At 50.9% G+C, this 10,996-nt stretch overlaps 2 protein-coding genes across 2 annotated transcripts; one reads left to right on the top strand and one right to left on the bottom strand.

The window, feature by feature from the left end:
• Positions 1-3,085: 3,085 nt before the first annotated feature.
• On the top strand, positions 3,086-8,413 carry LOC120906780 (proton channel OtopLc-like). The gene is made up of 3 exons (XM_040318755.1): positions 3,086-3,446; positions 4,466-5,928; positions 7,485-8,413. Exons 1-3 carry the CDS (start codon positions 3,360-3,362, stop codon positions 8,056-8,058), a joined length of 2,124 nt encoding a protein of 707 aa, XP_040174689.1. The 5' UTR covers positions 3,086-3,359; the 3' UTR covers positions 8,059-8,413.
• Positions 8,414-8,685: 272 nt separating this feature from the next.
• LOC120906253 lies at positions 8,686-10,169 on the bottom strand. The gene is made up of 3 exons (XM_040317791.1): positions 10,002-10,169; positions 9,279-9,929; positions 8,686-9,199 (listed from the first exon to the last, which is right to left on the bottom strand). Exons 1-3 carry the CDS (start codon positions 10,101-10,103, stop codon positions 8,822-8,824), a joined length of 1,131 nt encoding a protein of 376 aa, XP_040173725.1. The 5' UTR covers positions 10,104-10,169; the 3' UTR covers positions 8,686-8,821.
• Positions 10,170-10,996: the final 827 nt, after the last annotated feature.

Raw genomic sequence — 10,996 nt, 5'->3', positions numbered from 1 at the left:
ACTCAGATAATAAGAGAGTCTTCAATTAAGGACCTTGGTGTTTTGCTCGATGACACCCTCACATTCAATGACCAGATCAACCATGTCGTTGCTAAAGCGAACAAAGCGGACTCATAATTCGTCTAAGCCTCTGAGCTGAGAGATCCGCTATGCCTGAAGGCTACTGTTGCTGGGTTCGATCTATATTGGATTACGCTAGTGTTGTGTGGACCCCGGCTGGAGGTGCCGCTATGCAGAGACTAGAGATAGTGCAGAGGAAGTTTACGCGTATTACAATTCGTAGATTTCTGCACGAATATAATGCACCTGTGCCCTCTTATTCTCTTCGTTGTCGTATGTTGGGCTTGATGGAAATCAAATCCCGACTTCCACACGCGCAGTCTTACTTCATCGCCAGCCTGCTGACCTCCAAAATCGATGCTCCTTCGCTCCTCAGCTCTATTCCACTTTATATTCCTTCTCGTCGTCTCCGCGACAGACCTTCCATTTTAATCTCCTCCCGCTTTTCTAATAGATATGAAATAATAAAAAAAAAAAACAATAATATTAATAATGATAATAATTATAATTAAAATAGTTATAATAATCAATATTTTAATAATAATAATAATAATAATAATAATAATAATAATAATAATAATAGTTATAATAATAATAATAATAATAATAAAATTAAAAATAAAAATAATAATAAATACATTAATAAAAATAATAATAATAAAAATAATAATAATACTAAAAATAATAATAATAATAAAAATAATAAAATTAAAAATAATAATAATCATAATAATAATAATAAAAATAATAATAATAATCATAATCATAATAATAAGCATAATAATAATAATAATAATAAAAATAATAATAATAATAATTATTATTATTATTATAAAGTTTCGTAGATCTTTTTAGATATTTTAATACTATGACTCATGAATCTTTCGAGTTTCAGAAATCTTTCGTCATTCATAAATCTTTTGAGATTAGTGCATGTTTGCGATTCATGAATCTTTCCAACCGAGATTCAGATTCATTGAATCATTTCAAAGATTCATTCAGATTCGTGTTTCGGAACCAGAGTTACCCAACGCTAGTTTGGAGACCCCTGGAATACGATTGGAGTGGAATAATTAAACAGTATAAGTATAACACAATTTTTCAAAGGCTGTGGAATTTCGTCGAACTTAGAAACATGTTGACAGTCTTTGCAATATTTTAACAATCCAAAGCGTAATTAATTGTTAAGAAATGTTCATTCTGTCAACTATAGTTCCAAAATGTAAACTAGGAACTAAATAGGCCACAAAACCATATTCCAGAAAACTATAGCACTATTCTTTCTTTCCACATCTGTATGATCTGTACACTTTACTTGCCGTGTACCAGCAGGCCTTTTTGAAGTTGTTTACGATAGTGTCATCCGTACCGTAGAACAGTCCCGAAGATTTGATGTAATCGAACCAACCATGGCTAGAAGAGAGCTAAGCACACATCACCCTTGTAACCCATCGTTCCCGCATGCCCCCTCCCGTTGTATCACTTCAATTTCAACCGTTTGATCTTCCTTGCTTAACCTCACCGGGGTCGTTCTGGCACAGCAACCAGCGTACCGTACTGCACTAATTTTAATATCCACCGAATGACGTCATACGGTACAATAAATGCTTCCGTCCCTCCCTCAATCCAGCAGGCACTTACGCCCTTTCCTACAAGTAAAAAATAGGCTAGAAAAAACAAAACTGGCAAGCCTTTTGCTAAATCCAAAAATAGTACCAATCGAAACCAGGGAAAGCAGTGCAGGAGGATTCGAGCGACTCTGCAACATTGCACCAACATAATGAGCTGTGACCGGCAGCTTTTTGTTTAGAGTAAAAGTCCCTCCTCTTATTGATGATTTGTTTTTTTGTTTTGTTTTTTTTTGGTTTATGTTGTTCCTTTGATTCCAGAACGGTCCCAGGAGCAGCTGCTCGTTCCATCACCGAACGACGCAGTTTGTTGTGTGACGCGGCGGGATAAAAACGTGAGACGCAGCAAAGGGTGACACACGGTGGGGACCTCTCCCCTTTTTGCCTCGAATTTATTACAGCAAATATACAGCACCCCCAATGATGACGGACCAATGAGGAAACAATGCTTAACCTCAAAGTTCCCGACCCGAATCGATCGCCGGCGGAGAAACGGAAGCATTTTGCGGTTCGTTCCAATAGGGGGGGGAGGGGGGGGGGAGATGGAACACAGAGGTCATAAAATGGTTGGTACGTAATCAGTAGTAAATTATGCTCGTCGGTACTCCCCACCTGCTGTGGTTTCCTTCCGCACCGCCCCCCCCTCCCCTCCCCCTTCCAGGCGAAGGTGCAATACTGGCGAAAATGGCGTTCCACAAAACAAGGCGTCATTGCCACCGTCGCGTCATTGCGCGCGAAACAAAACATAATGAGCTCATCGGAGTGGCCGGCGTGGCGAGAGACGACCGGTGGGATTTCTTTAATTTATTGGCCAGCAATCAATTAGCCGTGATTCCCTGATTCGAGTAATTCGAGTACTTCATTGCGCGCCACTCTCTCGCGCGCCTCCGTGTTTGGATTTCGCGTGTTTCGCGCAAATAAATCACCTTAATCGAGCTTAACACATCCTTCCCTCCTTCCCTCCGTCCACTCATCCACTCCGTTGCCCTTCAACTGCTCCAACCCTGCCTTGCACGTTCGATCAACTCATACACTAATCCTACCCACCCGCGGGCCGCCCGTCCCACCGGACCTGCCGACGTTGCCGAGGAGTTGCGCGCGCGATATCTTAAGCCTCGCCGTCGACGTGATTTCATCGATTCCTCTCTCTCTCTCTCTCTCTTTCTCTCGATCCCGCACTCCCTCGGCTTCAATGCTCCGTCAGGCGGCCGATGGCTAATCAGTGCGTCCGATCCGTTATCAGCATTTTGGGGGGGGGGGGGCGGAGGGAGGGAAGGGAGGGGATTATTTCGGCAGGGTCTCTGCTACCGACACAACACGCTTGACGCGCCAACAAAAACACCCACTAGTTCCGTGCGTCCGCCCAGGCAGCAGTTCCGTGTGTCTGTGTGTCTGTTAGCGTCGGCGTCTCTGGTCCCCGGTGAGTGCCGCCGAAACCCCGAGCGCCTTCGGAAGAGCCCTCAGTACCCAGTGGAGGTGTGCGCGAGTCACGCGACGGCTGTGGCGCCCGCCGGACGACAGAACCCCGTGCGGGCTGGGTGCTAGCGGCCCACCCAAAAAGGCCGCGAGCCGTCCAGTAGCAGTGCAGTAGTTGCACGAGACGCACCGGCGATACCTCCAGGGGATACCTGTGCACCTTTGGCGAGGAGGAGCAGAGCACAGCAAAGCAGTATGGCCACCACGTCCACCGTCGCACCGGGGGGCGATCTGGAGGCAATCACGCAACGGTCGAACGACTCCATCGAACCGGCCGGCCAGGTAAGCGATCGGTACTGGCGGGACTGTTTGAAGTGGCCGAGAGTTTTGGGAGTTTGGAACAGTTGGGGACGGCACTCTTCCCTTCTGCGCAGTCGACACGTGCGGTGGCACAAGTGTAGTTTGGAGTGTTCCAAGCCCTGGAAATTCAGGATCTGGGCACAAAGCAGAGCCATATTTCGGGCAGATGATCCCTTTTTTTTTGCACATTCCGGGTAAAAGGGAGTGTGCCCATTCCGCCAAAACCCATACCGACGGACCAAACAACAAGATGAAAGGGTTAGACACACACACACACACTCGGGTCGGTACCGTTGCGCTAAGTATAGCGCTAAGAAGGATGGCGACCGCCGAAGCACCGGATTAGCTGTGCATGAGTTATCAAAGGGCTGTGCTAGCGAGGGACGTGTGTGTTTCGTGTGTCGTGAAAAACCTTAAGTTTTTGTGCCGTGTGTGTGTGTGTGTGTGTGTGTGTGTGTGCAATTTAACAGTTGATTGACACAGCGACAGCGTCGTCGTGTGTGGAAAACGCAAAACCCCGACGGGAGGGGGCATTCGGGCTTGGGAATGGTAACTGGCGGAAAAACGATAACGGTGCGCTCCAGTGAACAGGCACGAGCTGCCGCTTAACTGCCGCTTAATGAACTGTGGCTCTCGAGCGGTATACAGCATCCTCCTCCCGCAACCCAGCCACACACCCTTCCCCACCCTTCTTCATGGAAGGGCAATCGAGCGCTCGAGTAGATTAAAGCCCACCGAACCCAGCCGCCTTTTTGTGTGAAGCTGTGGAGCGTGGAATGTTCCCGGGACATCGTCGTCGTCGCTCCATCGAACCACGTGTGTGTGTGTGTGTGTGTTTTGGTGTATCATGTGATGTATCAAAGGTGTAACAGGTTGCAGCCAGGGTTGTGGATCCTCCGCAGCAATGCTCAGTTACTGGAAGCTTCGGTACGCTTCTGAACCAACTTCAACGCGGGGTGTTTCCCCCCCCCCCTTTTCTTTCTTGTGTCTCCTCCCCACAGAGCCCCGGCTTCATCACACTCACCGTGCCGTCGATCGTGGAGGATCTGTCCGATGCGGACGCCGCCCGCCCATCAACACCGACCACCTATCAAAAGCGGCCCGCCTCGATCTACTCGACCGGCCGGGCGCCACCAATCATCCGCGCCGTCTCGTACCAACCGTCCATCGCGGCCGGCTCGACGCACGCCTCGGGCGATGGGCACGTGCCGCCGCCCTCGACCGCGGAGGAAAAGTCCAAGTTTACGCGCCGCTACCTGGCGGGCGTCACCGGCATCAGCTACGCGCTGTTTCTGATCGTGTTCGGGCTGATCGCGTTCATCACGGACGCGGTCGAGAACAATGCGCGCTACCCGCTGGCGGAGGTGTTCGCACTGTACATGGTGGCGGTCGGCATCCTCTACTTTGTCTTCCTGTACGTCGACATCCGGGTGTACGTGTGGCGGGCGCAGAAAGCGCTCGAGGAGCTGCAGCGGCGCCGGCAGCTGTACGCCGAGCAGGCGCTGGCGGCCGAGTCGGGCACGCTCGGGAACGGCGGTGGCCCGCTGGAGCTGTCCGCTGCCGCGGTCCGCCCGGAGTGGGAGCTGCCGGCGCTGAAGCCGATCCGGCACGATTACTGCTTCGTGACGGGGCGGCACGGCGAAATCATCTACCTGAAGCTCGGCGCGACCTGGTTCTGCTTCGGGCTGCTCATCCACTCCGTGCTGCTGCTGTCCTACCAGGGCATCCTGATGAACAGCCGGGACGGCAAGTGGGCCCGGTGTGCGTCCAACACGACCATCGCGATGGAGGTGCTGTTTCTGTTCTACTGTCTGTTTTTGGTGTTTTTCTTCTGGAAGTACGCGAACATCGTCATCAACCGGTACCGGGGGCTGGCCCGGTTCGGCATCATGCACGCGATCGGGACCGCGCTCGCCTTCTGGGTGCTGACGATCGTGCGCGAGACGGTGGTGGCGATCCGCATCAAGCAGGCGTACTACGACGATGGGAAGCCGGCGGTGGAGGAAGCCGCCGTCGCGCACGAGGAGCCGGGCCGCGACTCGTCCATGCTGGCGCCGATCGACTGCCCGGGGCCGGAGGAGCTGAACCAGGTGCTGGCATCGTTCTCGCCCTACCTGTACCCGTTCGTGATCGAGTTTAACATCCTGATCGTGGGCCTGCTGTACATGATCTATGCGAACATTAGCAAGTGCCCCAAGAAGATCACGGTGAAGGGGCACAAGGGGCACCAGGCGCACGGGGACGGCGCCGCCTCCAAGGCGGGCGGGAGCGTGATGGACTTCGATGGGAAGAGCGAGAGTAGCGACCACTGCAACGACACGCTGGACCATGAGGCACAGGTCAAGTCGCGGCTGGTGGTGTACGGTGACTGTCAGCATGCGAGCCGCGGGCTGTTTGCGGGGCTGATACTGGTCGTCGCCACCATCGTGGTCATCATACTGTTCCACATTGCCGCGCGAGACGAGTAAGTGTTGTATAGCATAAGCTTACGCCTGCATGTATGCTATTTGTGTTGCAAAAGTGCGCTTTTAGGACATTGGTAGCCACTGTATAGCAGAGATGACGTCGCTGGTGGATTTGATCTATGAACTTGCTCCAAGATTTACTAATGAATCTATTCACAACAAATGCCTCTACATTGTCAACACACTTTCACTGGGCAAGTGGAATTTACATTAAAATGCTATTAGATTAGCTCATGTCGGCTAGCTCGGTTTGCCAATACCATTTATAAGTTTCAAGAAATTACTGCAGCAGTACAGATGAAGATGCAAATGTTCAACAAAACCTAACACTGAACTAGAAACGGAAACATCATGAGTCCATGAAAACCAAAACAAATCCAGCCAGCAATTAAAGTTTATGATAACCACACTAAGTCAATGTTGATAGCAAATGGAAAAGCAATGAAGGATGCATTCATTAGTAATTGTTGGAGAAGGTTGACATCGTATTGGAAGATGCTGAGATCAATGTGAACTAGAGTTGGATAACTCTGATTAGTGATGGGTAAAGTTGGCAAAAATCCGGAGTCGACTCCGAATCGACTCCGGCAGGCAGGTCCGCGCTGCAATATTCGGAGTCGTTCGGAATCGTTCGGAGTCGTCCGGAGTCGTCCGGAGTCGGAGTCATCCGGAGTCGCCCGGAGTCGTCCGGAGTTGTCCGGAGTCATCGGAGTCGTTCGGAGTCGTCCGTAGTCACGCGGAGTCGGAGTCATCCGGAGTCGTTTGGAGTCGTCTGGAGTCGTTCGGAGTCGTTCGGAGTCGTCGGAGTCGTTCAGAGTCGTCCGGAGTTACCTGTCGCCGGAGTCGGAGTCATCCGGAGTCGTTCGGAGTCGTTCGATTCCAGACGACTCCGAACGACTCCGACTCCGGCGACTCCGGACGACTCCGAACGACTCCAAAAGACTCCGGACGACTCCGAACGACTCCGACTCCGGGCGGATCTAGTGGTTCCATTTTGCCGGAGTCGGAATCTGACTAACAATAGTCGGAGTCGGATCGGAGTCGTGGGTGCGCTCCATTCAGCACATCACTAACTCTGATTCACGTTCATAGGCCTGAGTTAATTTGCAAAGAGAGTAATTGAAAGAGAGTCATCTCAAAATATGTAATTATGGATTGTTTGATTTGTAGAGATTAATGACACTTCAGAGATTCACACGTCTTTAGAGATTCATGAATCCCTAGATATGCATGACTCTGCGAACTTTCATGAGTCTTTGGTGACTAAATGCGTGAATCGGATATATAATCTTTGAATATTAATATAAATGATATTTTACGAAAGATTATTGAAACAAAACTCAGCAAAATCTGTTATCTGACACCTCGATGTATGTTATTTGTGTTACAAAACTGCACATTTAAGACATCGCATACTAAGTCCACTACGTAGACGATATCTCTAGCTTCATATGACACCTTAATGCATCCTATTAATTCTACAACAGTACACTTTTAAGACATCACATACTAATCAAAGTTTTTTGTTATCCCTACTCCCTCGCGGTTTTTGCAGCGACTACCGCGACACGGGCATCCTGCTGGACGGCATCTTCGAGGTAACGGTGCTCGGCATCATGATCTTCGCGACGATCGCCGCCTACTACCAGACGACCCGGCTCGACATCAACCCGCACCCGATCTCGCGCCTCGACGACGTGCTGCTATTCATCGCCATTCCCGCCTTCTTCTCCGAGTCGCTGTTCAGCATGATACCGGCGTTCGAGAACAGCTCCATCCTGAACGGGTTCATCGTGTTTACGCAGCTCGCCCAGATACTGATACAGACGCCCTGGATCTGCGACGCGCTGCGGCGCTGCTCCAACACGGAGGAGCTGCAGCAGAAGAAGCCGGGCAAGGAGCTGGTCACGTTCATGACGATCGCGAACGTGTCGCTGTGGGTGTACTACACCTTCTCGGTGAAGACGGGCGACTTTGGGGACGAGCGGTACGAGTACTACGGCGATGTGCTGTGGTCCATCCTGAACCATCTGTCGCTGCCGCTGATCATGTTCTATCGGTTTCACTCGTCCGTCTGTCTGGTGGACATCTGGCGCCATTCGTACGAACCGGGTGAGATGGCACATTAAGGTGGCAGGAGGGGAGAAGGAGAGGGAACAGAAAACGCAAAGTATTATCGGTGCTATTATTAGTAAAGCTGACCCTGATTGCTAGTTTTTCGGAAGTCCGGTCGGCATCCAGGACTGGCAGGGCAGCGATTAGGATTAGGATTAGGGTTACTTAAGCGGCACGTAGAGTGCGTAGTAGATGGAGACGGAGTCACCGTAGCAGGTGACTGTGCGCTGACGTACGCAGCTGATGTCACGTGAGGCTCACTTCCTGCAATGGCACGGCGAGGCGGCGCGAAACAAACAATATGAGGTGCGCTAGGAACTGACGAGAACGCAGAGAATAAAACAAAAAACACGACAAACACAAACAGTACAGACCGGATTACGAGAAAGCCTTCGTCTGGGATTTCCACTCGGGGGAGGGTTTGTGGTGTATGTGTTTCCGTAATCCGCAGATCCGGAGGGGTGTTAGAGCGACCGAGACGAACGCGCGCGCAGCAGATACCGGACACGCGACACGATAAAAAAGACAACTGCGTAAGACAGGGGCCGAATTTCGAAGAAGCGACCGATACAAAAAGGGCGGAAAGAAAACTCCATCCTGTGTTCGCCCCGGGTCGGGTCGGGCGCAGGTTTGGCGTTATCGGGAGCCCGCACGAAGGGAGCTCTGTCTTTATTTAAACTACACAACAAAACCTACACTCAGTGCTGCTGGGTGGCTGCGGCACTCACAGATAATCACGCGCGGCACCTCAGCTGGCGCCTTATCGCATCCGCGGATTTACTTGTGCTGCACACTGTCGAGGATGACTTTCCGCGGCAGCACCTGCTGGTAGAAGGGTACGGGGCGCTCGCCGCGGGTCGACCGGAAGAGGCCGGCGTCCAGCAGGTAGCGGGGCCGCTGAATGTCCGGCCGGGTGCGCAGATGGTCGATCAGGTAGCGCACCGAGCGCAGGTGGCGAATGTCCTGGAAGAGGCTGCGCAGCGTCCGCAGCTCGTCCGGAAAGTCCGGCTCGATCGTGTCGGCCGAATCGATCCGGCTGGTGGTGCGAAGGGCTGGCGGTAGGGTACGGCCGAAGGCCACATTTCGCGGTCGAACCTTGGCCATCGCTTGCCGGTCGGCTCGCATCACCTGCGCGATACGGTTCTGCAGCGCCATCTGTGAAGTTCATACGAAGATTCGTTTTTTTTTTTTTTGGAAAATTTTTGGAGCAAACAGCGCGGCAACAGCAACTTACATGGTCCAGCTGCCAGTGGCGCGCGACGTCCGTCGGGATGGCGCGAACTTCCCGCGTGTCCACCCGCAGTGCCCGGGCCATCTCGTCCTCGATCTCGATCGAGAACAGCTGCTTGATGATGTCCTTGGTGATGTTGGACTTTTCCGCGCCGAGCCCATTCAACCATTCGGAGAAGTCCTGGGCACCGAGATCGATCAGCTCCTCGATCTGCTGGAAGAGCGGCTTGTCCAGCAGCTTCTGGTCGGTGCGGTAGTACTTCGTCTGCCACTGGATCCGCTCGTTGCCCGTCTTGCGCAGGTACGCCTCCATCCAGTTGCTCTGCGTGTCGGTCGGGATGATGCGCGACCGGGCGGCCGACCGTTCCTCGACCACCAGCTCGAACGGTGGGGCTGGTTCGCGCCCCTCCAGGTCCAGTGTGTCGCGCTCCGTCTGCAGATCCAAGTCGCTCCCGTCGTTGTCGGCGTCGTTGTCGTCATCGCCGTTCGGTTCGGTGTGGTCCGTGGTGACGGGCTCTTGCAGCCGGACCGCTAGAATTCCCTCGAACTCGCGGTCATCGTACGGTGGCAGCTGGACCATGCGTTTCAGCCGGTCGTAGAGCCGTTTGGGGATGATGTGCGTCATGTCCAGATTGATCGGATCGCTCGACGTGGGCTGTGGAGTGGGAAAAAAGACGTCCTTGTTGGGGGTCGGGGAAGTGCACAACTCTTTACGTTCATTGCTCACCTTCTGCAGCTTGCGTTCCAAGTCGTTTATCAACGTCTCCAAATGGGGATCTCGCTTTGGATGTATTCTCGTAGCTCGTTTTGAGGCCTGCATCCTCTTCATTCTGCAAAAACTTTCTGTTTTAAAGGATGCCGAGGACGAGAGAATTGAAGAGAATTGGAGCTAGAATGAAATGTGTCCTAAATAAAATAAACAAACCATCTATTTAAGTTGTTAAGGTAGCGAGCGTTACTATAGCACCCGAAACAAACCCATGTGGTAGGTTCGTTTAAAGGGGACAGGTGCCAGAAACATACTGTCAAAAAAAAGTTGTTTCATCATTGCCAGACTGTAGCAAGTATTATTTATTGAAAGAACATTACACATTTTGGGACAGGAATGTAAATAATTGTGACAAAATGCATTATTTTGTGTAAATAATTTCAATAATTTCACGTAATCGTACCTTGCTGTGGTCTTGCCAGCAGCTTATTGCTGCATGCAAACAAGGTCGCCAACTGCGCTCTAACGTCTAAAGTTCAAAGTTCGGCACCGTTTGCATGCTTTCCACACGGAGCTTGGAAAAACAGGCGACGAACTTTGCCGAGGAGCTTCGCCGGAGACTTTTTCGCTCGTAAGCTTGACGATTGGAGCTTTTCGTTCGAAATCGATTCAAACACGAACGGAATTGTACCCGAGCTATATCGTCGTCAGTTTTTTATCGTTGCTTTGCACTTCGGGAAGATAAGACAGATAGCAGCAAAGGCTTAACAAGCGATTATCGAAATAATTTGTGATTATTTAGATAATTATTTTTCAATGTGGTAAGAAAGCACCGTAGAATTTGTAGCTGGCTTGTCATTTGTAATAAAGATTTGAGCCTCCCGTTTCTTGAAAAAATATGATTTGAACAATTTCGCCCATGCAACAGACACTATTATAGGGTTTCCCACGATTGGTCAGTTTCCATGATATTTTGGTGCGTTCCCACGATTTTTTGGTTGTATCCCATAGAT

This window comes from Anopheles arabiensis, chromosome X (assembly GCF_016920715.1).
Source record: "Anopheles arabiensis isolate DONGOLA chromosome X, AaraD3, whole genome shotgun sequence".
NCBI lineage: Eukaryota > Metazoa > Arthropoda > Insecta > Diptera > Culicidae > Anopheles > Anopheles arabiensis.
The sequence above is the reverse complement of the archived record's forward strand: the minus strand, read 5'-3'. Positions and strand labels throughout refer to the sequence as shown.

Excerpts from the sequence above, each read along its gene's own strand:
- LOC120906780 (XM_040318755.1), top strand. The coding sequence starts at position 3,360 with ATGGCCACCACGTCCACCGTCGCACCGGGGGGCGATCTGGAGGCAATC. Across the intron at positions 3,447-4,465 it reads CCATCGAACCGGCCGGCCAG|AGCCCCGGCTTCATCACACT; the intron begins GTAAGCGATCGG and ends TCCTCCCCACAG. Across the intron at positions 5,929-7,484 it reads CACATTGCCGCGCGAGACGA|CGACTACCGCGACACGGGCA; the intron begins GTAAGTGTTGTA and ends CGGTTTTTGCAG.
- LOC120906253 (XM_040317791.1), bottom strand. The coding sequence starts at position 10,103 with ATGAAGAGGATGCAGGCCTCAAAACGAGCTACGAGAATACATCCAAAG. Across the intron at positions 9,930-10,001 it reads TGGAACGCAAGCTGCAGAAG|CCCACGTCGAGCGATCCGAT; the intron begins GTGAGCAATGAA and ends CCCACTCCACAG. Across the intron at positions 9,200-9,278 it reads GCCACTGGCAGCTGGACCAT|ATGGCGCTGCAGAACCGTAT; the intron begins GTAAGTTGCTGT and ends TGAACTTCACAG.